Source organism: Ornithodoros turicata, chromosome 4 (assembly GCF_037126465.1).
Source record: "Ornithodoros turicata isolate Travis chromosome 4, ASM3712646v1, whole genome shotgun sequence".
Classification (NCBI taxonomy): Eukaryota; Metazoa; Arthropoda; class Arachnida; order Ixodida; family Argasidae; genus Ornithodoros; species Ornithodoros turicata.
This window is the reverse complement of record NC_088204.1, coordinates 26861091-26888218: the sequence shown is the minus strand read 5'-3', so window position 1 is coordinate 26888218 and position 27128 is coordinate 26861091. Positions and strand designations below refer to the sequence as shown.

General features: G+C 46.4%; 1 protein-coding gene across 1 annotated transcript; it reads left to right on the top strand.

Annotated features, from left to right (window-relative positions):
• Positions 1-3093: 3093 nt before the first annotated feature.
• LOC135391370 (uncharacterized) lies at positions 3094-24155 on the top strand. Its single transcript, XM_064621624.1, has 7 exons — positions 3094-3248; positions 3327-3368; positions 3532-3549; positions 4329-4346; positions 14091-14532; positions 19132-20362; positions 23805-24155. Exons 1-7 carry the CDS (start codon positions 3161-3163, stop codon positions 24135-24137), a joined length of 2172 nt encoding a protein of 723 aa, XP_064477694.1. The 5' UTR covers positions 3094-3160; the 3' UTR covers positions 24138-24155.
• The last annotated feature ends 2973 nt before the right edge of the window (positions 24156-27128 follow it).

Sequence of the window (27128 nt, the reverse complement as noted above, 5' to 3'; positions counted from 1 at the left end):
GTAATACTGCCACCATGTGCTTGCAGATGAAGTTCCTGGAACACAGACAGGAACGTTATTCGCGTTCGAAGCCTTGCTTTGTGCAAAGAGCGCGAGTAAATGCATGAAGTAACATTTTCCAACATGATTGTTGCTCTTACCCCGCACGACACGTGCACAAGGCCTCAACGACACCGCCGTTCTTTTTTACGTCCCCAGTCAAGCGATGAGGATCGCTAAAAGGCGCAGTCGTCTGCAACACAAATGCAGACAGCGTCCATCTTGTTTCGGTTTCGTCGGCTACGCCGCATTCAACAAACGTGTCCGGCGTTGTAAACGTCTTCGCCTTCCTGTGAAGATCGTGCCGAATCATTCGGACACTTGCCGACAAACTTGTACACGGCGGACAGCGAAACTGGGACTGAAAGAAGAAAAAAGTCGCGAGGGAAGTGCATGTCAGTTGCGCTTCATGTTCGCGCGCTGAAAGTTTCATGCAGTGTAACGAGAAGAGCGTCATAAATTTTTATCGTGCTACGGCATATAATATCCCTTACCTTGGACTTGATAGTCTTCGTCCTCCATTTGTGAGCGGGTAAAACTGAAGAATTTCACGGGTAGCACCGACGTAACAACTGCGAGAAAGCAAGGTCCGAAACGCGAAACGACGATGTGATCCTGCATACTACGCCATGCCCCTAGTTTCCTCCGCTACAACCAGGGGGCGACTCCCAAACTTCTCGTCGCTAATAACGTACCAAACATACAAAAATTAAATTTTATCGCTCGTTTCTTCGACGCAATCCGCCATCTTGGCTGAGGACTTTCTGACCTAACCCGAGGCACACTCTCGACGCCCGCACCACCTAGTGCGTGCCTGGGGGGGAGGGCGGCGTCCCCCCCAGACCCCCCAATCTGTAGAACCTAACTTGACCTAACCTCACTACAGTGAAGTGACTTAGCCCATTTCAACGACCAAACCCCCAACGACCCCACCCCCCACCAACGACGAAACTTATCTTTCGCAAGATAAGGTTCGAATCCGTTAGCAGGCTTAGGCAAAGCACTCCCGTGTTTCTCCAGCGTTAGAAGTGCATCAGATAGGGTTGTTCAGATCACGACCTACTGCTATACTAGAGTCCTGGCCATCCGCAAAGCTCCCAGCACCGGGGTAGTAGTTCTGACAATCGCCGCTTGGCTATGATATTTGCGCTAGCTCGCACTATTCGTTACCACGTGACTTGCCGAAACCGCGGCAATACATGGTAGGCTGTGTTGACGACGACGAAGCAATAAGCGTAGCGCGTGCTTAGCAACAGCCTGTGTAGCACGAAAGACGGTGGCAAGAGTGACAGTGTCATTCCCTCTCCCCAATAATGCTATGTGGCGCTTGCAGTGGCCACTACCGTAACTATCCCATGACCCGGCCGGCTCTCCCATAGACGATCGCCAGTTGTCCAGGTCTCTAGTATAGAGTAGGTCGTGGTTCAGATGCATATAAAAAACTTCTAGACCGCACATTCTTGTAATTCTTGTTTTTTTCTATATTCGCTATATAGTCTTCTCTCACTTCAGTACATTATTTCGCTTTTGAACACTTCGGCTAATTAGAAAAAGACATACACCCGGCTACGGAACTACACCCAAATTGTCGGAATTCCTCGAACGTTTCGGGAGCACGGCCGGACACATTCGTTACTCACAGCGAGGGCGACGGGGACTCTCACAGTGCAAACACGGCTGGATGATCGAGGAACATCGTTGACCAGATTCGAAACTGTCGGTCACGTGATTGCAACACTCGACGCCTGAGCCTGACAGTCTGAAATCCGTTGCCGCGCCCTGGTCATGTGACTGATTATCGTGAAGTGATCAGGTCAGCATTGGGGAGCGATCCTATATTTTGATCACATGACCGCAAGATCAGTCCAGAGCGGGAAAATGATCAGAGCAGCATCGGGAAGCGATCCTATATTATTGTTTACATGACCGGGAAATGATATCAGGGCACCGTCTAGGGACGATCTTATGTTTTCTTGCGCTCTACCTCCTCCGTTCCCACACCGCTGGGAACCAGTCGGGCACTATCGCCCGTTCAGGAGCCGAAGCCCCCATTGCGTTCCCAAATCTTTTCCCGAGGGTTTGTGCTGCCTGGGTGGATGATCGTAAGGTTTGGCCTTCGTGGTAAAGCAGTTTCACGAAAGACATTTCATTTGATAACAACACATTGTTGCCAAATCTAGACAATGCTGCTATTTGGGCGAGGCATTTGGAGCGCAGGGAATACCAAATGGCGTTACGTTGCGTCACATATCACGTGCGCTTGCGCTATCGATAAGGGCCTCAGTATTGTTGCATGTTTGTATCCAGCTTCTGCCTGTACGCGCACGGCAAATATGTTCGCGGGTTGAATATTGCCTGATCCTGAGTAATACCGAAAATGGGCATTGGTCGACCCAAAACTCTGTTTCTGTATCTCACAATGATGCTCTACTACAATTAGGTAAATCCTGTGGCTCGATTTCACCAACGCTGGTTAACTTTGAACCGAGATCAAGGGTTGCTAAAACTTCAAGTTAACACACAATTCTTTTTTACAAACGTCAGTTGATGACGTAATGAATGTTTCAGTGACAAGAAGTTCCTTTAGTGAAGCAGAGTTAAGTGTTAAATGCGAGTAAAGGAACCGTTGATCTCGGTTCAAATGTTCATCGGCGTTGGTGAAACCGGGCCACTTCTTCATCTTTTTTTTTTATATTCTACATGGGTGATCATAAGTCTGAGGTGGAAGAAGAAGAAGTCGCGCGCTGTCAACAGTTAGAAGAACACCGCTCCATTCCCCCGCTCATCTTTTATTCAGTCATTTCATTGATCTCATCCTCTCATCGCTTCACGTAACCATCATGGTGGTGGTGGTGATGTTGAAAGGGCATGCCGTTGTCGTCCTCACGTAACCATCATTAATTTGGCCCTCATGTCACGATCCGTGGCCAATTGCCCCGTGCTATGCGCCACTGCGGAGCAAGACGAGGAAGAAGAAGAAGAACACGCACGAAACCCTGGCCAATCGCCCTGTGTGGCTGGTGGCCACTGTTCCTAGTGGTGGAAGAAGAAGAAAGAACGCCTGCGCGCGTGTGTTAGGTCGTCATTTCACTTTCCTCATTTCGTGCGTTGGCCTCGGACGATGCAGCCGCCTGCGAAACGACATTCATTCGAACCATCCGGTCGTCCTCACAAACATGGACGGCCGTTCCCTGCCACTACGCGAAGTTGTGAGTTTCATTATAGACATCATAACGCATTAGACGTTTCAGGAATCGCTTCCTGGTGATCACTGCTTTCTTTTACAGCGACGACTGCTGGAAGCAGCAAGAAGGGTCGACATAAAGAACGTGAGTTTTATTCGTTACGTCTGCGTTAAATGACAATGGTATGTCAGTAGTCCAGTTTTTCTGGAATCTGCTTTAAAACTGAGTAGCAAATCTAGGATATTCACTGAAGAATTTGCATTTTCTGCAGTACGTGTGTATTAACCTGGTGATCATTCGTTTTCAGGGCCGTCTAAGAGCGAAGGTAAGGTACCATGATGTCAATACTATTAGTTCCCTTGTTCATCAAGTTGAAAGTGTACCGTGAGATGAAAAGAAACCTTTATCTTGCACTTAAAGGTCTCGACGAATAGTCACTCCCCAAAGTCGAAACATACTTTCATTTCCGGAAGCTGGATACGCGTACATATTGGCGTAATTTCGGTAACGTATAATTTCACGTAATGTGTAACTTCAGTGCAGGACAGGGGGCAAGACATACGATAACGTGAATTTCATACATTTGTGACTCTTGCAACGGATGATGAAAGATGAAAACATGGCGAACTGTAGCATAGCAGGCTCCTAGCCAATCATAATCTCAAATGACATTGTTCTCTCCACTGATTTGTTGTAAACAGAAGGCGTACGCGTTTTCGTTTCGTTTACGCAGTCCAGTTATAAAAGCTTAGCTGTCATGGTCCTTGCAGCGATGAGGTCTTGCTCAGTCCTGTGGTATCCATTTAGCGCAATGGCTCAGGGAGTAGACTTGTCGTTTGTCCCACTTTTCGGGTTAAGTAACGATAGCAACATGTGAACGATAGGGTTTTGGAAGAATCACTGAAAGAATGCTGCACCTTATAGCCTCACTTGATATATGGCCTATTTTTCTTATGCGAAAATCCAGACCGGAGGCGAGGTATCGCGATCTCTACGTCATCGTCGCGTACGGAGAAGAAATCGCCCCAGTACCATGCAGTATCAGTCCGCACACTGTGGCTCTAGTGACTACAGTTCGTATTAACCATACTGTTCCTTTTTCAGGGCAACCGAAGAGCGAAGGTAGGTTGTCATCACACCAGTACTAAGTTTCCATAAATGCTACACATGTACGACACAAAGAGGAGGTTAACTTTGTGTCTGTCTCAAGCGAGGCGTGACATCCCCGTAAGACATCGGAAGTCGGCAGTACCGAGCAGAGGAAGCAGATTCTGACATCTGAATACATTGACTTTTGAGCCTTCGTGTTGTGTCTGTCCCTTCGTGTTTCCTAGTCTCGGGGTTTTTACATTATGCAACATTGACTAGATCAGGTTCGAAGAGTATAACGTTCTCACATGATTGAACAACTTTATCGCAAAATGATGAATGGGGAGTTTCATCGTAAGGGGCGATACTCTACCCCATAACATTAATTTGTGATTGTCATTGGGGAGTTTCATCGAACATGATTGAATGAACGCAGTAGAGTGTCCCTTTAGTGTGACATTGCAGATTCTGTTAGCGACCTACTTGTAGCAATAGCTGTTCATCAAAATTACGATAAGAAAGTATATCCTGTCATACGGCAAATTGAATGTCGTTCGCAGCGAATGACATTCGTTCTGTGTCACACGGTCCGTGCGAATGGTTTGCAACATGCGGATGGCATGACCCCAGCGAATGAGTTCGGGGAACTCATTCGCTTTTCCCCGACGCAATTTCGTCAGTACAGAGGTAGCAAAAACGACGATAAACCGTTTGAAAAAATTAAGCAGAAATGAAAATGTACTCCAGTGGAGCATAGAGGAGTGAGGCTAGAAGAAAGGCTGGGGGAGACAGTAACGCGGGAGAGCGAAGGAGTTGTACGTAGAGCTGAGCGCGGGTGTGGGTATACCCGCGGGTACCCGCAGTTACCCGCACATCGTCACGATTTGCGGGTAGGAATTCGCGATCGCTGCTGGTAGCCGGTAAAATGCGGGCATGCCCGCATTACCCTCTCCATGGCCAACTAAGTGATCCCTCTGTCACACGCGAGCTCAGCAGTACCCTATGTCGTTGGTCGTATAATCCATGTGCCGGACTGCAGCAGGCAAGTTCGATTATTAATGTAGACATATGTGGCTCTCTCTTGAATTGCACTTTTATTTGCATACGATTGAAGCCATCCGAGACACGTAGCCAACACTATTCATTGTTTTAAAATAGAAACAGCGGTAAGGTGGACTAGGAACACTTCCCTTCTGCGGGTCCCGATGCGGGTCCCAATCGCGAAAAATTGCATTCAGCGATCGCAGCTTGACGTTTTTCCCGCTAAAGGAAACAACCCGGGAATGGTGAAGTACTGGCGAATGATTTGTCTGAATGCGCGATTAGCGAAAAAATTAATACATCGTTTACAGTACTCCTTTCTGGAGGCACTCAGGCAAAAAACTATGGCGTGGTGGAGCAGTTAAAAGTAGGCATTAAAACGAATATAAACATATCGTGGCCATGAGGCTGGCTGGCAGTAATGACTGTGCAATCGCATTCCTTAATTATATTCCTTGTAATTTAATTACATTCAGCCAGGTATGAATAACACACACGAATGCTACCGTTCATTTTGATTTACGGCTCCGTGCGTGTCCGCGCTTTCCGTTCGCAGTGATGTGCATACAACCGATGCATAGTATAGTCCCCAACCGCACGCGTGCAATGTTTTTCGGCCATGTGTTTATTGCGGTATTAATCTTTCCCGCAAAGTATTGGGGAACACGCGAAGTTTCCAAATAGCTAATGGTCCAAACGTGTTGGAAGATCCATCGTGTTGGAGTGTACAACGAGCGGAAGGATCCAACGTTGGACCCTCATACTCGTTGGACCCTTTGACATATAATCCTCCCCTAGAGATGCATGTATCCGAAGCCGGAAAGACCAGTAATGTCACTGGAGTAGCCCCCAATCTCGGCTTTACATCTCTGCGCAGTATAGGACTCCTCCTTTTTTCCTCCATGTATTGGAGGCTTCGTGCCTTGGAGGTCGTTTCCTTGGGGCCGTAATCCGTAAGGATGTAAATGCCGGTAAGAATGAATGTGCGCAGCTACAAAGTGATGGGATTTCATTCTATAGGGGTTATAGGTTGCCACAAAACGCCAAATTTTACGCCTATTTTGCAATAAAAATGTACTGTAGAGCACTGCACGGGCGCCCGGCTGCTACGGCCCGCACCCGACCCGGGCCCGACTGTTTCCATGCTCAGGCCCGGTCCCAGTCTGCCTCTGCTCTGTGTTGTCGAGGCCAGGAGGTGTATTTAGATACTAAAGAGCAGCAGCGAGGAAAGCGACGCAGCTAATTGGTGGAGAGTGAGGAGGTACACTCGAACGGAGCGGCTGTGTTTCTCTGCCGGCAAGCCGCTGTGTGCTTGGTGCTTGCTTGCTTGGGAAGGCAGTGCGCAGCGGCACGTGGGCGATATGTATGTACCATTCGGTTCAAGACACTCATCTCACCCTTTATTGTGCATGCACCGGTGTTAGTTGCCCTTTCTCGAACTCTCACGCGAACGAAATATATCGGAACACCTAACCTAACTGACCCTCTTGCCGGACACTCAGCGAGCCCGCCACACCAATCGTCTCCAAATGTGTGTGAGTACGCGTGTGAAATCCAGGCCCATTACACGAAATAAGCATGATTACATATAAAACTCTCAGATAGATAGATACTCAGATAAGAATACCATAATATCCCATACCCAATAGAAAAAAGTGACATGAAAATTCAGCTGTTTAGTCTCGTGAAATATGTACGCGTACAAGCCCAGCCATGGCCGGCGTTGTCAAGCCCGTACCCGGCCCGGGTCCGGTGGCAGAAACCCGAGCCCGGAGCCGCGCAGTGCTCTACTGTAGAATATGCGCCCAAGGCTGACCAACACTCTTAGAAATGAACTTCACCGCATAACACGCTCCTAGCCAACCATCATCTCGAATGATATCGTTATCTGCCCTGATTTGCTGAAAACGGGAGGCGTACGCCATCTTTGTGAACAGCATAAGTGTCACAAAAAAGGCGTGCGCCTACCGTTTTGGACAAATCAGGGCACACAGCGCTATCATTCGAGTAGGTGGTTGGCTAGGAGCGTGCTATGCGGTGAAGTTCATTTTTAAGAGAAGGTTAGGTGAGGAGAGCCTTCTACGTATTTCACGCGTTGGGGAGTGGGTCAGTTCATGTAGATTATACACCCGTCGAGACTGACTAAGGTTAGGGGAGGAGTGTGTTTTAGGTATTTCACACGTTGGGGAGTGGGTCAGTTCATGTAGAATATGTACCCGTCGAGGATGACCAAGGTTAGGTGAAGAGAGCCTTCTACGTATTTCACGCGTTGGGGAGTGGGTCAGTTCATGTAGAATATGTACCCGTCGAGGATGACCAAGGTTAGGTGAAGAGAGCCTTCTACGTATTTCACGCGTTGGGGAGTGGGTCAGTTCATGTAGGACATGCACCCGTCGAGACTGACTAAGGTTAGGTGAGGAGTGTGTTTTAGGTATTTTACACGTTGGGGAGTGGGTCAGTTCATGTAGGACATGCACCCGTCGAGACTGACTAAGGTTAGGGGAGGAGTGTGTTTTAGGTATTTCACACGTTGGGGAGTGGGTCAGTTCATGTCGAATATGCACCCGTCGAGGCTGACAAAGGTTAGGTGAGGAGAGCCTTCTACGTATTTCACGCGTTGGGGAGTGGGTTAGTTCATGTAGAATATGTACCCGTCGAGGATGACCAAGGTTAGGTGAAGAGAGCCTTCTACGTATTTCACGCGTTGGGGAGTGGGTCAGTTCATGTAGGACATGCACCCGTCGAGACTGACTAAGGTTAGGTGAGGAGTGTATTTTAGGTATTTTACACGTTGGGGTGTGGGTCAGTTCATGAAAAATCTGCACCCGTCGAGGCTGACCAAGGTTAGGTGAGGAGAGCCTTCTACGTATTTCACGCGTTGGGGAGTGGGTCAGTTCATGTAGAATATGTACCCGTCGAGACTAAGGTTAGGTGAGGAGTGTGTTTTAGGTATTTCACACGTTGGGGAGTGGGTCAGTTCATGTAGAATATGTACCCGTCGAGGATGACCAAGGTTAGGTGAAGAGAGCCTTCTACGTATTTCACGCGTTGGGGAGTGGGTCAGTTCATGTAGAATATGTACCCGTCGAGGATGACCAAGGTTAGGTGAAGAGAGCCTTCTACGTATTTCACGCGTTGGGGAGTGGGTCAGTTCATGTAGGACATGCACCTGTCGAGACTGACTAAGGTTAGGTGAGGAGTGTGTTTTAGGTATTTTACACGTTGGGGAGTGGGTCAGTTCATGTAGGACATGCACCCGTCGAGACTGACTAAGGTTAGGTGAGGAGTGTATTTTAGGTATTTTACACGTTGGGGTGTGGGTCAGTTCATGAAAAATCTGCACCCGTCGAGGCTGACCAAGGTTAGGTGAGGAGAGCCTTCTACGTATTTCACGCGTTGGGGAGTGGGTCAGTTCATGTAGAATATGTACCCGTCGAGACTAAGGTTAGGTGAGGAGTGTGTTTTAGGTATTTCACACGTTGGGGAGTGGGTCAGATCATGTAGAATATGCACCCACCGAGGCTGCCCAAGGTTAGGTGAGGAGAGCTTTCTACGTATTTCACGCGTTGGGGAGTGGGTCAGTTCATGTAGAATATGCACCCGTCGAGACTAAGGTTAGGTGAGGAGTGTGTTTTAGGTATTTCACACGTTGGGAAGTGGGTCAGATCATGTAGAATATGCACCCACCGAGGCTGCCCAAGGTTAGGTGAGGAGAGCTTTCTACGTATTTCACGCGTTGGGGAGTGGGTCAGTTCATGTAGAATATGCACCCGTCGAGACTAAGGTTAGGTGAGGAGTGTGTTTTAGGTATTTCACACGTTGGGGAGTGGGTCAGATCATGTAGAATATGCACCCACCGAGGCTGCCTAAGGTTAGGTGAGGGGAGCTTTCTACGTATTTCACGCGTTGGGGAGTGGGTCAGTTCATGTAGAATATGCACCCGTCGAGACTAAGGTTAGGTGAGGAGTGTGTTTTAGGTATTTCACACGTTGGGGAGTGGGTCAGATCATGTAGAATATGCACCCACCGAGGCTGCCCAAGGTTAGGTGAGGAGAGCCTTCTACGTATTTCACGCGTTGGGCAGTGGGTCAGTTCATGTACACACTAAATCGTTTTACACCTTAAAGGGTGTAAATCAAAATGTTCATAGCGCACACCTTTTAAGGTGTATTTTAACACCCTCATGGCAATTGTGGTGTAAATGGTGTAACGCCGAATAAAACTGCTGGGTTTGTGGCAATATGCTGGTAATTGTGTATTCACAATTACCAGCATATCGCGTATAATCACATTGAGGTTCATATATGTATGCACATCAAGGTGATTAAATATGTGTGTAAACATGCACACCGACATACAATCATGTATGGCATGGCAGCTGTGCATGGCAATGAAGCTTGGCAGCTGTATATAGCTTTTGGTGAAATTGTAGACCTTCTCATGAGCAGGCACCTCCCCCATATGCATGTTCATTACTTAGAACGTTGCATTTATTCGTTTCTTCAAGGCTTTGCAGTGTTGTACCCACAAATATCTAACCCCTGTAAAATGCATTACGTTGTTCATTATTCGCGACTCATCAGGATGCTTGGTCCTCTCCTATCTGTATGGTTGTACGCGTTTCGAAGGGAAACACTAGCATTTTAAAGATGTTGCTAGAAAAACTCGACATTTTAAGAACATAACCCTTTCATTAGCAAGAAGACATCAGTTTTATCAAATGTATGTGTGGTTGCAGCCCTTCATCAGAAATGACACATCTACTGTTGGTTCCAAGGAGATAATACTTCAACATGCCCCAGAAGCAATTCAGAGTTACATTCATGACCGTGATATTCACGCAGAATCGTGTATGTGAAAAGTGCAGTTGATAGTGATAACACATTTGCTGTTGGCTGTGCTGTTGCCAAAGAATCTTCCGAGGAGGACTTACCCGTGTTCGTTGAGATTGCAGGCATACATGTGTACCGTTTTTCTCATACAAACATTAACTACAGTTGAGTATGATGAGCACTATCATGTATTTGTTCTATCTTGCAATGAAGAGCAACGTGTTTTAGAAATTTAAGCACTATCTCAACATATCTTCTAAATCTGCATGAATTACCAGATGGCAGACGTGTTGTAAATCTAGGCCAAACACTTTTGTAATGTAACTTCCTGCTCCTTTTGTTGTTGTATATATTTACTTTTGTTCATGTGAACGAAAATAAACATACTCCCTTTCTACACCCAGGCGACACAATTATCACCATATTTCACCTGAGGGCGTTGTACTCCATTGTTACACCCTCAGGAACTTCCAAAACAAAGTTGTAGGGTGTGAAAGGGGTGTGATCTTTGTTAATACACCTATTTTACACCTTTAAAGGTGTGAAACGATTTAGAGTGTAGAATATGCACCCGTCGAGACTGACTAAGGTTAGGTGAGGAGTGTGTTTTAGGTATTTCACACGTTGGGGAGTGGGTCAGTTCATGTAGAATATGTACCCGTCGAGGATGACCAAGGTTAGGTGAGGAGAGCTTTCTACGTATTTCACGCGTTGGGGAATGGGTCAGTTCATGTAGAATATGCACCCGTCGAGACTAAGGTTAGGTGAGGAGTGTGTTTTAGGTATTTCACACGTTGGGGAGTGGGTCAGATCATGTAGAATATGCACCCACCGAGGCTGCCCAAGGTTAGGTGAGAAGAGCCTTCTACGTATTTCACGCGTTGGGGAGTGGGTCAGTTCATGTAGAATATGCACCCGTCGAGACTAAGGTTAGGTGAGGAGTGTGTTTTAGGTATTTCACACGTTGGGGAGTGGGTCAGATCATGTAGAATATGCACGCACCGAGGCTGCCCAAGGTTAGGTGAGGAGAGCTTTCTACGTATTTCACGCGTTGGGGAGTGGGTCAGTTCATGTAGAATATGCACCCGTCGAGTTTAAGGTTAGGTGAGGAGTGTGTTTTAGGTATTTCACACGTTGGGGAGTGGGTCAGATCATGTAGAATATGCACCCACCGAGGCTGCCCAAGGTTAGGTGAGAAGAGCCTTCTACGTATTTCACGCGTTGGGGAGTGGGTCAGTTCATGTAGAATATGCACCCGTCGAGACTAAGGTTAGGCGAGGAGTGTGTTTTAGGTATTTCACACGTTGGGGAGTGGGTCAGATCATGTAGAATATGCACCCACCGAGGCTGCCCAAGGTTAGGTGAGAAGAGCCTTCTACGTATTTCACGCGTTGGGGAGTGGGTCAGTTCATGTAGAATATGCACCCGTCGAGACTAAGGTTAGGTGAGGAGTGTGTTTTAGGTATTTCACAAGTTGGGGAGTGGGTCAGATCATGTAGAATATGCACGCACCGAGGCTGCCCAAGGTTAGGTGAGGAGAGCTTTCTACGTATTTCACGCGTTGGGGAGTGGGTCAGTTCATGTAGAATATGCACCCGTCGAGTTTAAGGTTAGGTGAGGAGTGTGTTTTAGGTATTTCACACGTTGGGGAGTGGGTCAGATCATGTAGAATATGCACCCACCGAGGCTGCCCAAGGTTAGGTGAGGAGAGCCTTCTACGTATTTCACGCGTTGGGGAGTGGGTCAGTTCATGTAGAATATGCACCCGTCGAGACTGACTAAGGTTAGGTGAGGAGTGTGTTTTAGGTATTTCATACGTTGGGGAGTGGGTCAGTTCATGTAGAATATGTACCCGTCGAGGATGACCAAGGTTAGGTGAGGAGAGCTTTCTACGTATTTCACAAGTTGGAGAGTGGGTCAGTTCATGTAGAATATGCACCCGTCGAGACTAAGGTTAGGTGAGGAGTGTGTTTTAGGTATTTCACACGTTGGGGAGTGGGTCAGATCATGTAGAATATGCACCCACCGAGGCTGCCCAAGGTTAGGTGAGGAGAGCCTTCTACGTATTTCACGCGTTGGGGAGTGGGTCAGTTCATGTAGAATATGCACCCGTCGAGACTGACTAAGGTTAGGTGAGGAGTGTGTTTTAGGTATTTCACAGGTTGGGGAGTGGGTCAGTTCATGTAGAATATGCACCCGTCGAGGCTGACCAAGGTTTGGTGAGGAGAGCCTTCCACGTATTTCACAAGTTGGGGAGTGTACACTTATCACCCTTAAATTCTGTCATACTGGAGTCATAATCAAAGTACCTCTGCCAAGGGTTCTATATGGGCGACGCAAATCCCAGTTCTCCTTTGCATGCAACCAATTGCACGTTAGAGGAAACCAAATGAAGTGTACAACGGGAAAATGCTAATTTTGTGAGGCTGAACTGCAATTTTTTCTTCATGCGTTTTCCACAAAAGGTCATTGCTTAAACACACACCTAATATTTGTAGGAAGTAACTTGAACCACAGGGTGTCCGTTGAGGGCATAATTGTATCAAAACGTTTTTTGACCGAAAGAATGTCATGCACTGAGTTTTGCCCATGTTACCTTCCATACTCCACTTAATACATCATTCATTCCACACTGACAGATCAGTTTGTAAAATCGAACAATCAATTTCATTGGAGATGGGACGAATCCAGAATTTTCCGGACCCGAATCAGAATCCGAGGAAGGTTCTGCGAATCCACGAATCTTACGAACCTCGAATCTTTCGAATACTTTCTTCCAGGAAGAGTTCCACTGAAATGTGTTTTGAAGCAGAATTAGAAATGTGCGTTTTGAAGAATCCTTGTTTAATAAAATATGTAAGCATGTTAAACTTTGTTTAGCATATTCATAGACTACAGGAAACAAAAACTAAAACAAATCAAAGCAAAACCCTCTTACTTTTAAACCTCCAATATCGGACCTTTATGTTGTGGTTTTGGCGCGCCCCGGGGTCACCGGTCACGCAGGCTTTTGGCGGACTCCGGAGGCACTAATTTTACATTGATGGATTCGAAATATTCGATTCGCTGTTTTGGGTACTGGGATTCAGATTCGCGAATCCGAATCCGTGCCCAGGATTCCAGGATTCGCGGATTCGGTTGGCACATCTCTAACTTGATCATGAATAGTTCGATACAAAACGGACGGACAGTATAAAGACGGACATTACTATTTGCGTTCACATGAATGTCGTTAACGTAGAGCAAAAACAGAAGGGTGCCAACAGACCCCTGTGAAACAGGTTTGTTGCGTTCTACCCGACAAGAAACGAGAAACCCAACCTACAGGCTTAACAAATGACCAGATTTTGTTTTAGACGCCTGTGAGACACCTTGTCGAAAGCTTCCTTGAGATCAATGAAAACTGCGTCCACATGATGACAATCATGTGGACGCAGTTTTCATCTTTCATGTTTCAAGTCCGTGCTTTAAAAAAAAAAAAAACTTGTAGGCGATTGTAATCGGGGTATCGCTTCGATCCTATAGCAGAGCCGGGCCGTGACAGCATGAGCCCACCATGCATCCTAGGTAGGTTATGGACCTTAACCTGTGCAAGCTGCACTACGTTGCAGATACGCTATGTACTAGGTGTTCTTCCCATGTTGAGGAATATACGTCAACATCGTCAATATAGGCCGGGACGTAGCCTTTGTGTTCCTTCGGACTTGGTTCATGGTGCGTTGGAAAGGGTAGACTGCACTACGAATGTCAAATTGGCTGCTGCGTGTCAATGCTTGGATCGCTTATTTCCCTGATCCACGCCATAAGTGAGCAGTGCCCAAACAATGTAGAAGACCATAGGTGCTTGCCGCTATGGCTTCATCGGCAAATTCAGCTAGATACTAATTCATTTTTGTTCCTGTAGGCATAGCTCCTGTGGACGAAGAGCCCAAACCACCCCAACAACAGACTCCGCAAGCACTTAAGAGATCCCCCCCTAAAATCCAGTTTATTCTGGGAGGATGCATGATTGCTTTACTGCTTGCCGCTGCTCTTACACTATGGTACACCGGCGCGCTGAGTAACATCTTCAAGAGCAAAGAGGAAAGCTGCATGAGCATCGAATGCAAGAAAGCAGACAGCATATTCCATATGATGCTCAATGAGTCCGTTTCACCATGCCATGATTTTTTTGAATATACTTGCGGTGGACGGCACTTGGAAGAGGACCAAGAGATGATTATGGTAACCAGTGAAGCCCTTGCCGCCGTCAACAGCACCTTCTACAAGTATAAACTTGAAGATGCGGATAAGCACCACCTCAGGAACGCGATTATGTTATACAGATCTTGCCGTGGGTTTCAGAGGTAGGTTAAGATGCACCTTTTGCTGCTAGTAGCTCCTCAAAGGGCACTTCCTTGGCGCACAAGCTTCAACGGTTCTTGATTAAAGAACGCAAACCATACGGATTACACAGCGGACTTACCGCAAAGTTTGGTAAACACGAGGCACACGCATGGCTATAGGTTGTATTCACATAACTTCAAACGAACGCGTTTGGCCGCCATGGTGCACTGTTCAGAACTTCACCACATAGCATGCTCCTAGGCAACCATCATTCCGAATAATATCACTGTGTCCTGATTTGTTCAAAACAGGCGGGAGGCGCCTATCTGGGACAAGATAATCTGTCCCAGATAGGCGCTTCCTCCCATTTCAACAAATGATACAGAACAAACACAGAATGATATCATTCAAAATGATTGTTGGCTATGAGCGTGCTGTGTGGTGAAGTTCTGTTTTAATAGTGTAGTGGTCACTTTTTCGCGCAGATGCCGAGATTATCTAGCATTTTCTCGGAAAATTCTGACATCCGGTCTCGTCTGTACCCTTCGTCATTGTCGTTCTCACATTTTCTTTAATGAACTATGGTTGTTGCATTGAAACAACTTTCAGTTTGTCGTCTTTGAATGCCGCTAGCACGAGTGACCACCAGTGGGAGGAGCTTACGAGCATGCCACGTATCTGCCACGTCACATTGTGAGGTACTTGAAAACTTCGTATAAGAATGATAGTGACCGGTAATTGTGGTACGCTACCTTTACTGGATCGTTCTATGCCAAGCACGCGAGATTTGGCACGCAGAAATCAGGAAAGTGCAGGGTGTGTTCAGATAAAGTACACTGAACTTCACCGCATAGCACGCTCCTTGCCAACCATCTCGAATGATATCGTTAACTGCCCTGATTTGTTGAAAACGGGAGGCGTACGCCTTTTGGTGACACTTATGCTCTTTATAATTGTCACAAAAAAGGCGTACGCCTCCCGTTTTCAACAATAAGCCGATAACGATATCATTCGAGATGATGGTTGACTACGAACGTGCTATGCAGTGAAATTCATTTCTAAGAGTGTACTCCCACATTTATGCACGTATGTCCAGTGGCGTCGCTAGGGTACACGTCACCTGGTGCGGGAGCTCTCTGCGTCACCCCCCTCCCCACCCCATGCTTCCATTAGCGGATACCTTTCCGTACCAAGCGGTTCACGATAAATAAACATATTACACCACACTCAGAAAAAGAAAAAATGTGCTTCGCAGAATGCTGCTCGTCTTGTTTGCGTCATCGTGCCACAGAGAACGTGAGGAAGCGGCAGTACTGGTGCGGCGCGTCACCCCTTCCGTCGCTTCACCCGGTGCGTACCGCAACCCCTTAGTGACGCCACTGCGTATGGCATTCTCTGCTTAACGCATGAACTTGGTGGCGACGAATGACGCATTTTTTCGATGAAAACGAACAAAAAAATGTTATCCATGCAAACGTCAATATGGCGGGCACTGCACAGCTGCGTCTACCTACCGCTAGGCGTACCAGATCTCGTTTTGTTTCTGCGTGAGTGGCACCCCCGGCGGTAGGGCGATGCAACTGTGCTACACTCTTAGAAACGAACTTCACAGCATAGCACGCTCCTAGCCAACCATCATCTCGAATGATATCGTTATCTGCCTTGATTAGCTGAAAACGGTAGGCGTACGCCTTTTTTGTGACAATTATGAACAGCATAAGTTAAATAATGTAAGTCAAATAAGTCAAATTAATGATAACTGACAGATATATTCAGGAGCTATCCCATCGGAAAAAATAGCCGAACATCATGCTCTAAGGAGGTCGCACAGAATAGCGCACGATGAATTTTTCGGCGCAATTTTTGTCAGTCCGACGAAAGGAGGTTGGAGACCCAGGATTCTACGTCAAGCGATCCAACGGGTCAAGAGAGCCATCGAGTCCCTTGACCCGTAGGATCCCTTGACCCGTAGGATCCCTTGACCCGTAGGATCCCTTGACCCGTAGGATCCCTTGACCCGTAGGATCCCTTGACCCGTAGGATCCCTTGACCCGTAGGATCCCTTGAACCGGTTGGATCCCTTGAACCGGTTGGATCTCTTGAACCGGTTGGATCTCTTGAACCGGTTGGATCTCTTGAACCGGTTGGATCTCTTGAACCGGTTGGATCTCTTGACTCGTCTAAGGGTTCGCCAGGCTTGGATCTTTTGACCCCTTTGTGTTACGTCGTTAACTCTAACATCGCTAAGCAGAAATTACTCGTGTCGAAATACGAAGGACCCGTTTTACGTGCGGTATAAATTGAATACAAATGCAGGTGGCAAATCAACATGAGTGAACTGATGTTGTGAGGCTGGAACAACATAGAACTGGAACAGCTGGAACAACTTTCATCGCGAATCAACATCTCATTTTTATTAACTTAGTTTGTAACACATAGCGGAGTCCAAGAAAAGCCGACAGTTCTCTTATGTCATTTGTGTTAAAAACAGGTAGTTGCATTGTAATATCAACCTGTTTGTAACACAGGATTTATAGAAGTGCTGTTATCTTTTTCCTTTTCTTTTTTTGACAGCGCTTCGCGTTTCTATAGTTAGCGTGGGCAACGTACACTCATGTTAGATGGGCCGGCTGCGGTTTCAAACACTTCTCGTATCACAGCAGGCTCGTAGTCGAAGAGCCAAGTCGCTGTTGTGGACAGACGTTCTACATGGTGGAACCGTCTGATCATGAACTGTCTCAGGGTACGAAAGATAGCTTCATATGCCCAAACATCTGATTTTCTTCTTCTTCTTTTTTTGTGTGTGTGTGTTTTTTTATAAAGTTTTCCCTTAATTTTTCCCGCCGTCTACAAAAGGACAAAGACAAAGCACTTTGCGGCTGGGGCCCATTATTGGTAACAAACTTCAGTTCTGGCATAACGTGAGGACGGCTGCGCCAATGGACACAAAAGTACAAAGACTTGCAGTCCAGCAGTATACCCTGCATTTTGGGGTTGAGGTCAATGAACGTGACAGGTTAATGTTGATTGGAAAGCACAGTCGGGCAGTATTTTCCCGCACGGTCAGTAAAAGAATAGAATAACCTGATAAGGGTGGGGGCAGATAAAAAGCGCGACAAGGCTGCGGTGTACGATTCTTTGTAAGTTGAGCTCAATATTCCTGGTAACAAGCTCGCGTTCTGGTATAGCGTGTTACAGCTCTAGGGGCGATGGACATAAACGTGCGAAAGCCGAAGGGGGACCCTCCGCCGTAACCTAGAGCACAACCTCAGGATTTTCTCGCTTGCTTTTGTGCGTGTGTGGTAAGAGAAAACACCAAAAAGTCTTCACTGTTACCGGGCATATTACTTCCTACTTAATACTACGTACAGTGCAATCGTTCTGCAATTAATATGGTAAGGAATAGACTTCCTTTTTTGTCGGGAATCCTCACCAGTATGACGCTCTGACTGATATGATTTATTTTTCTGTGTTTTCGTCTGCTATTGTTGCCTGGGTGAGGAAAAGGGAATACAACGCAAACGGAGTGTGCGAACGTAAACGTGCCATGGCTAATTATGCACTACTTACTATTCATACTGCTGACGTCACCTCTGACGTCACTTATTTACAATCGTAGTAGTCCGCGCAACGGATGGATTGCGCAGACCGTCTCTATCATAGCGTCATTCTCAAGACACAGGGGCCTATGAGTTGCGCCACGTGTTTAGATATACCTTGGATGCTCTAGGAAGGGGGAGGGGTTTGATAGGACATGCTTGAATTTGCTTGAATGTACTTGAACCCTCTTGGCACAAAGACCAATGCGTTACAGAGGTCAAGGTTTTCCCCTGAACGAGAGGCCCCCAGTTCCGCAGGGCGGTATTCCTTGATTCCACCAAGAAACTAGGTGAAGGAAAAACGAAAATCTGATTCCTCGGAGGAAGAAAAGTCCAATCGGGTACCGGCATTATCAGCGTGTAGCATCACATGCAAGAGTATGATCAGAACAGCTTATCGGAAGATGCCGAATGTAAAAGAAAGAAAAACACGTTCGGCGGGTAACAAATGTCGAAAACGCGCTACCCATACCAACAGTACCAACGTAGAAATCATGCGAGTAAGCAAAAAAAAGTTTCATTATGTCGGGTAATACTATATCAGTTATTATTATTATTGGATGTACCGCCGCAGGTCGTGCATGATGAGGTTAGCAAAGCTGTCGTTAACCTCAGCATGCACCACCCGCGGCAGTTTTGAGGGTTAGTTCGTTCGCTTCTCTAAATGGGAAAATGCTGGGAAAATCAACGTTTTACGCTCATCCCCTAGCGCAGTGCTTTCCAAACTGTACTATCCTGCGACACATCAAAATTCTCGCTATACCGCGAGCTTTTCTTCTTTTGTAACCTAGAATAGTGTGCAGAACAGGGCACCATTCGCTGTCGCTACTTTTCCAAGCAGACTCCCCTTGGGCTCGCGGCCCACAGCTTGGGGAACAGTGCCCTATAAGCACGATATAGACTGGTCCGCAAATTGATCTTAGACCCCGATGGTGGCAACAACATACAGCATACATTATGATCAAGGCAATTGTCCAACCGAAGTGCACCGATGACAGATCAGTGTTTTCTACTTTCCAGTGAGGCACAACAGTTTGTAAGAGTTCTGCAAAGAAACGTCTTTCGGAGTTTGGGCCTATCGCCTACAACCCAGTCCAGCGATTCCTTGGAAGTCTTCCACGATGTTATCCACATGAGTCTGGACAAAGGGTTCGACACTCTTCTTTCAATCAACTTCGTGGCTTATGAAGATGGAGTCAAGATTAGGATCGCGCCTGGAGTATCGCTTTATTCTAGACTTCTTGTCCGAGATGAAGACATTCAGTCGCGCAAATACTTCAACGCGTACCTCCGCGATTTCATGGCAGCGATTAACGCCAATCGGTTTCGTCCTGAAGTGCAAGACTCCGTCCTGGATCTTGATGATACATTTCATGAAAGCGTGGACTATCTCAAAAGTGATTCCGGAGAATCAAAAATTGTTTCCGTTTCTGAGTTGCCTACCACGACCAAGATGACCGTACACGATTGGGTAAAAACGATCAACTCCAGCATCGGTATTACTAGAAGAAAGCTAACCATCGATAGCACAGTCGGCTTGTATAACCCTGAAGCCATCGAGCAGGTTATAAAATTTATATTCTCTAATGATCCGAAACTTACGTCACTCTACCTGCTGGTACAGGCGTCAGCGATTGTACTGCAGTTCCATTTCCTCTTTCGTGTTATGCCCCAACGTACTTGCATTCTATTGGTAGTCAAATATTTCCCTAGTGGATTTGTGACACTGCTTGCCAATGAGTACATAGGTCAGTCACGAAATGAGCATTTCCGTTCATTTTTTGAACACCTTCGGGAGGAAATAATCGAGAGCCTGGCCGCAAGTAAATTGTTCGACGAGATCACCAGAGAAGCTGCCATAGTTGTTCTGAAAGACGTTAAGTTGAGGACTATCGCTCCTGACACAGAAGGATTGTTGCTGGACGCACCGCGTATGACATCGAATTTCGTGGATAATGTAGTTGCGATGACTACGTATTTCAGACGAAGGGAGAACAGGTATCCTAAAGGAGAAGATTATGAGTATTCTTTTCTACTGTTCAGAAGTTTGCATTTGCTGTCTGTAGCAAGATCTGCGCCTGGTAACAAGATAATCGTGCCCATCACGATGATGGCGCCTCCCAATTACTATGACGTTGACAAAGACACCTTCATCAACTATTCTCCACTCGGAGCTACCCTGGCAGGCCTCATCATGGAAGCAATTGTTGACGCTTGGAATGATCAGGTTCCTTCCTGGTGGTCACAACAGGTAAGCCTTCTCCGCTGGTTTTATTCATATTTTGCAGTGCACAGGATTGTTATTTCTGAAAAGTTAGTTCTATATAAATGGGTGTAGAAGTATCAGAGTTAAGGTACAGATACTGAGTGTAAAAAAATACTGATAGTTACAGATACTTCCAAAATTGTACTCAGTACTGTACGTTTTCAATTGATCCGATATAGTGAGATGCTATTTGTTGTATTACGATTAAGAGCCATTTCCGCTCCACCGTGACATTGCTTGGCAACCCACACTCTAAAAACTTATCCATATCATGCGTGGCAATGGTTGGCGCAAAGCGTTCTATGCGGTGAAGTTCAGTTTTTAGTGTGCATTGTCATAACTCGTTACTGTAACTAATTTCCTTTTTTGGTAATTTTGTGCCGTATCCATATCATGCGTGGCAATGGTTGGCGCAAAGCGTTCTATGCGGTGAAGTTCAGTTTTTAGTGTGCATTGTCATAACTCGTTACCGTAACTAATTTCCTTTTTTGGTAATTTTGTGCCGTGGTAACTTTCAGAGGAACTCGTTCCTTTTTCAGGTAACGTTGACAAAGTAACTCTCTCTCTCTTTTAACTCTTTTCACTCACGTCCACATATTTTCTTGCTTTCTCTCCGGTTCCTTCGTGGCACTTTTTGCCATAAAACGTGATATTCAATCAACGACAGTATTTTACTCAGGAAGTAAGAACCGCAGCCATTAAAACGAAGCTGAACCATTGTGCGCCTACAGGGAGTAAGATGCAAAGCGTTCGAATAGACCTGTAGTGGCCGGAAGTAAGGACTACGACGGCCGTCCCCAGCGCCTGCGCCTGGTTCGATGGCGCGTGGCTACGCCGGGTTATTTAACAAAGGAACTCACTTGCCCCAGTTCTACCGAAGCGTTCGAATAAACGTATCGTCTCCAGGTCTGACCTAGTCAGCTTCAGACCTCTACCAGAGAAACGTCATCATGACATTGGTAGACAGACTGAGACCGAAACAAATCGGAAGGAGAGGGCTGGGTTCCACGAACGGGCACTTGTTCGCTGCCTCCCATGTAAAAGAAAAGCAGAACCGAGGGTCGCGTCGTATCATATCGTAATCCCCTGAAGACTGAATCCTTTAGTGCGCGACCTTGTTCACCTCTAGCTTCAAGCGTAGTTCAATTCTACCAAATCTGTGGCGCTGTCAAACACTATAACCTCATTTGCTTACAAACAGGGAGATGTCTATTGTGGACATAAACGAAAACTATCTAAGCGTGTTGCACTCCTCCGCAGGCAACTCAAGGTCTAGCTCACTTGCTCACGCGCGCTGCACCTGCGTAATGCTATTTTGTGTCCGAAGTAACTTGGAAGCAACTTGTTCTTTTTAAGTAACTCAGTAACTGCGAGTTACATTTCAGGCTAAAGAACTTCGTTATTAGCTTAACGTTATTAACTTGTAACGAGTTTTTTTTGACGGGTAACTTCTCAATCTATGTCGTACAGAACCTAACGTGATAAAAAATGGCGTCGTACTCGCTGGAGGATTGCAAGACTTTGGGAATTATCTTCTGGAAACTTTTGCCGCCATTTGTACAATTTGGACAAATTTTTCAACAAAACTCTGAAAATTGATAAGCGAACCTCCCTGTTTTTACAGAAATATGAAGTCCTCCACAGAAAGCCACAGTCCCAACAAAAACTATGCACAGTATCGCAACAGAAATAGTCGAAAAAATCAGTGAAAATTACACTTTAGTCCAGTCTGCTTGCTTTTCGCAAAGAAGCGCGAGCGACATGCGCGTCTAGAGGAAGCCTTTAGTTGGTTTGCCTTCCTTTGTGAGAAGACCGTAGTCCTCATCATTAAGGTCAAAGCAGGGGGAAGAAAGGTAACAAGAGGCGGGAACAGTTCCTCCTCAAGACAAATGTCGCGCGCGCTTCTTTGCGAAAATGAAGCATGCGGGGCTAAAGTCATTTCCAATTAATTTTTCGACTCTTTCTGTTACGATACTGTGCATAGCTTTTGATGGGTGTGTGCTTATTCGTGACGGACTTGATGAAGAGTGAGGTCTCATGGCAGTTTTCAAAGTTGAATTGAAAAAATAAATTTCCATGAATTCAAAGCCTTCCTAAATGGCGGCGAAAGTTTCAAGAATCTAATTATCGAAAGTCCCACAATACTTGGTCGAATACGTCGCCATCTAGAATTGTTTCTCACTTTAGGTGGAACACCCTGTATATGAGAAATAGTCTTCAGTACTAAGAATGATCGCAAGGTGCCAGGTCTATGGGCGCCGTCGCCCCCGTTCTGTGGCTCCTTGCCGGCGTGGTCGAGGCAGCACGTCTCTGAAAGTCCTCGCCATATTTCCTTTCTCTTTCGTTCTGTCGCCCGCCAGCAGCAGAAGAGCTGTCCTAAATAATGTGGGACTGCAGTAGCGGCTGCGTCCGAGATTCCGAGATCTTGCCCTCCTCAGTTCAGGTTGCCAAGCCGAATTGCGCTACCTGTTGATGACTGTTGCCGCTCATGTTTCTTTAATGAGAGAAAATACTTTGAGGAAGAAACACTTAATGAAAGAAAAGATAGATATAAAAGCCTCCATGGAAATGTATCTGATATTACAGTGAATTAAGATACACAAAAGGTGTCTAAACCCGAGAAAATAGGACACCAATAAATGGGAGGTCCTCCGTTTGCGTACAGTATCCACGAGCGATGTTTTCCAGAGTGCTCCCATGCGTTGCAAGATGCGTATCTGCTGCTACATAATGCAAGCTCTCAACGCAGTGTCTTTTCGTGCACAACTAACCGAGGGGAATATCTTGCGGCGCGACCCCAAATATTCCGTAGAAGACGACAGAAAAAGGCGAAACGCTGAGTCTCAGTGGAACCTCTGGTCCCATTGCTACCCTAAAATAAACTCCCACACCTGGACGCCCCTTTCGGTTTGCTGCGCTGCACCAGTGTAGATGTGTTGGTCATTGTTCCTCGGGCTTTACTTGCATGATTCTGCCTACAGAGTTGGCTCTATAGACGGCGCTCACAGTCACCGAATGCGATTTCAATGAGAGGAGGGAGATACATTTCCCCGCGTATCGGTTGGCGCACAGCGCGTTATGCGATGCACTTGGTACTTTGCACGGTGTACTTTGGGAATTACTACGCGTGTTGCTTTGGAATACAACTTTATTTCAAATCAATTAACTAAGAGGCCGTTTTACAGTTTCACCCAATTTGTGACTCTTCGGTTCGGACATGTTCCTTGTTTCTGCTGAGCATAGATTTTGTCATCATATTCCAGCAGTCATTTCATGTTGCTCTTTCAACAAAAATTGGTACGCTCTTCAGGGAAGAACAAAGAATTTTGCCTCGCAATTAATGTGACGCGGTTACTCTACTCGGTTAATGACTCAATTCAGTGTTGTATTTATTCAATGTTGATTCTAATCCGCGTTTCTTTTCCAGTCACGTACAGCGTTCGACGAAGGGTTGACGTGCTACGGCGACCAGTTCTTTCTGCTTACCAATGGCAGTGTGCCCAATGTCTTGAAGAAACGCTTGTTCACGGCAGTATATGGAATCTCGCTCGCCCTTGCCCTCGCCCATCTTCCGGACCAGAAAGCGAAGCAATTGTTTTTCGGACGCTACTGCCAGATGCACTGTCGAAGTGGCAGAGGACACCATTATGGCAGGTCGTTGTGCCATATCGCGGTTCAGAATATTCCACTTTTCTTCGAAACCTTTAAATGTGGTTCAAACGACGCAATGAGGCCCGAAAGAATTTGCGCGGTGAAATAAAATGGCTTTCTGGATGTGTCAATGTAGTATACAACGTAGCAGGTAGGGGGTGACCTGTCGGCGGGATAGTTTGGATTCTGTTCTCAAAGTGCGGGAAATATGACCTTGGCTCCAAGATTTCATTCTGGCTCAACATGCATTTGTAAATTAGTATAGTGTATTTCGTGTCGAAACGGATGTGCACTTGCGTTCACGCTTATATAAAGCGGTGTAGTGACAGTCCTTTCACACGCATAGTGCCAGCAAGATACGCTCAAAGGAAGCGTAACAAGATGGACAGCATTTTACATAGGCACTTGCCGGCACGTGCATTCGCAGGATGAATCGATCAGAGACCAATCATATGCAGGCGCAGTTCTGCGTGCGCTTCTTCAGTTCTCATGTTTGACTAATTTACAGCTTACTGTTTTTTACTGCAATTTACTGCTCTCTTTACTGCTCCCGTGTAAAGGGAAATGTTGGGCGCTTGCTTAATCACCTTGTGTCGATCCCGTCGCATGGAGGAAGGAAACACAGGAGAGGCCCCTCCGGCTCCTCCGGCCCATCTGAACGTTCGTAGCCAAGGGGATGAAACTCGCCACGCAGACTTGTAAAAATTACTTCACAAAAGTAATTAAATTAGTTACAATTACTAATTTCCTATTGTCATTCAATTACGATTACACAGTGGAAAAAGCAATTGCATTACACTGAATTACATTCACAAAGTTTACTGCAACGGGCAAACGACGTGCAAACTGCAAGATTTGATGTACACATTTATTGCACATGTTCGGAAAGACTGTGGTAGTTGTGCTTGTCGTAGAAACAAGCCTCTTGCCACGTTAAAGGAACCCCGAACATCACAATCAAAAGGCTTCCTACCACCACCCGAAAACAGACGCTCCACTAGTGCACTGCTGGGCAGGAGTAAAAACCGGGATTGTACCGCGGTGTACTTAAAAAGGGGGGAGGGGGAAACTGTACTTAACGTTTCGAGCGGACGATCTTCATCAGAAAAAAAAGGGGAACAGGAAGCTAGTGCCGGAGGTTGTTAAGGCTATGGTCTCACTCCCCTCTTAAAAAGAGGCAACTTTGTACCAGACCTGTAGCTCTCATTTTCGTCTGTTGGTGGTGAAACTGGTGCCACTCGGAAGCTATGATTCTTGACTCGGGGGGGACCGTCTTCCGATTTTCGGCCAAGCATGCAGTTGCGGCGCCATAAGGCCTGGAACATGCCAATATCTCCGATTATGGGTGGTCTTTGTACGAAACTGACGCAAAAGGGAGAGCAGATAGCGGCGCACAATTTGTTGCGTTGTGTTGTTCTATGATACGTGGAGGGTGGACCGTCTCGCTCTTATTGATATATGACGCCGATAATCCCGAAGCGCCTTCAGAAAAACATGAAAAAATGCCTTTTTTTTGGCTTCCTGTTTCGAGGTGTTCTAATGTCACCACACCAATCTAGAAGTGGCATTGGATGGGCAATTATGCGTAAAACAATTGCTGAAACTTTCAGCATGATTGGAAGAGCACAGCGCAGATTATTACGTTCCCAAGCCATTCCAAAACATTCCGACCAAACCGAAACTATACAGGGTTTTCGGTGGCCACATCGTGGCGGAGCATGTAACTACCGTGTGATCAACTCCGGTATTCTGCGAAAGGTGGCGCTTGCGTCACTTGTGTTCGTTACGTCACGTTGGTTGCGTACTGCTCTGGCTGTGCCGCCGCTGTGCTGCGGGACGCATTCATTCACGCCTTGTTGACAGGTGCTGACTGTCGTGTTCTGATTTGAACTGTTGATACTGCGGTAAGCTGCACGTTCATAGTATCGTTGCTGCTACCGCTTCGCACAAACTGGAAACGCGCGGCAATGACACGGCCGTGCAAGAATCCTCGGAAACCGCGGAGTTGCGGTCGGAAATCAGTCCGCAAGCTGCGTCGGCGGCTGGCGAGAGAAACGGTAAGTTGTAACCAAGTGATTGTAACTTTGTACTGGTGCAGTGCGCTTGCTCTTATTTATTTGTTATTCCCCGTAGGCAATCCAAACTGTGGCCTTTGCCCCCCCTTGTATGATCTTAGGCATCAGTGGTCTTAGTCTAGTGTCATTGCCTTGACTCTGGGGGCAGGACTGAGAAGCTATTACGGCTTTCCCCCGATGATTTTTTTTTTTTTTTTTGATAGTCTGAGGTACAGCACAGGAGTAAAAGGGTGAGGATGGACAGCGTTCTCTAGGTTAGGAACTGTCTTCTGCTGTGTATCTCACTTCGATATCTAATTTCTGCCCATGAGAGCATTGCAAGTTTTTGTGCATTTTGACTTTTTCAGATTACCACAGTGGTGCCAACTTTCACTTGCGGCTATCCAAGAGCGTACGATGTGATGCGGTTCAGGTCGACCCGGATGTTATCATAAACAATATATGCATTTACCAATTTCTAATGGCTGTGTTCCATCTCCTCTTTTTCTATGTTTGCTACAGTTGCCTCACTGCCTCATCCCGTTGTTTTACCCTCGCCAAGCGAATGGCCGCTTCCGCAGTACGATGAACTCAGCATGGGCATGTTCATAGCAATATCACAATGCCCGTACTAACATACCTGAAATTTGACCCGTACATTCCTTTAGTCTCACCATATGTTCTCGTCTTCGTTTTTTTATTTTTTTTACCTTGACAGACTTGATGACTACCTTGACAGACTTGACTTGATGACAGAGACAAATAATGAGAAAGCGCGCCCGTTCACATTCCTTCCTTCGGAACGCATGCTATTATTCGAAACGTGTCTCTTGTGTGCTTCCTTGTTTGTCTTTCTCGCATTCTCGCAACGTGTCCTCGGCCTAACATATTGGCCTTGGCTCATAATCGTTGTTGTGAACGAACTAAAAATCGTAGAACCCTATGTTTGCGCCTAGTGAGCAATACGTGCGTGTAGTGTGCCTGTGGACCAAATCTAGCGGTACAATGAACGACTGTAGCATTTCCTGCAGCACTATCTTCGGTGC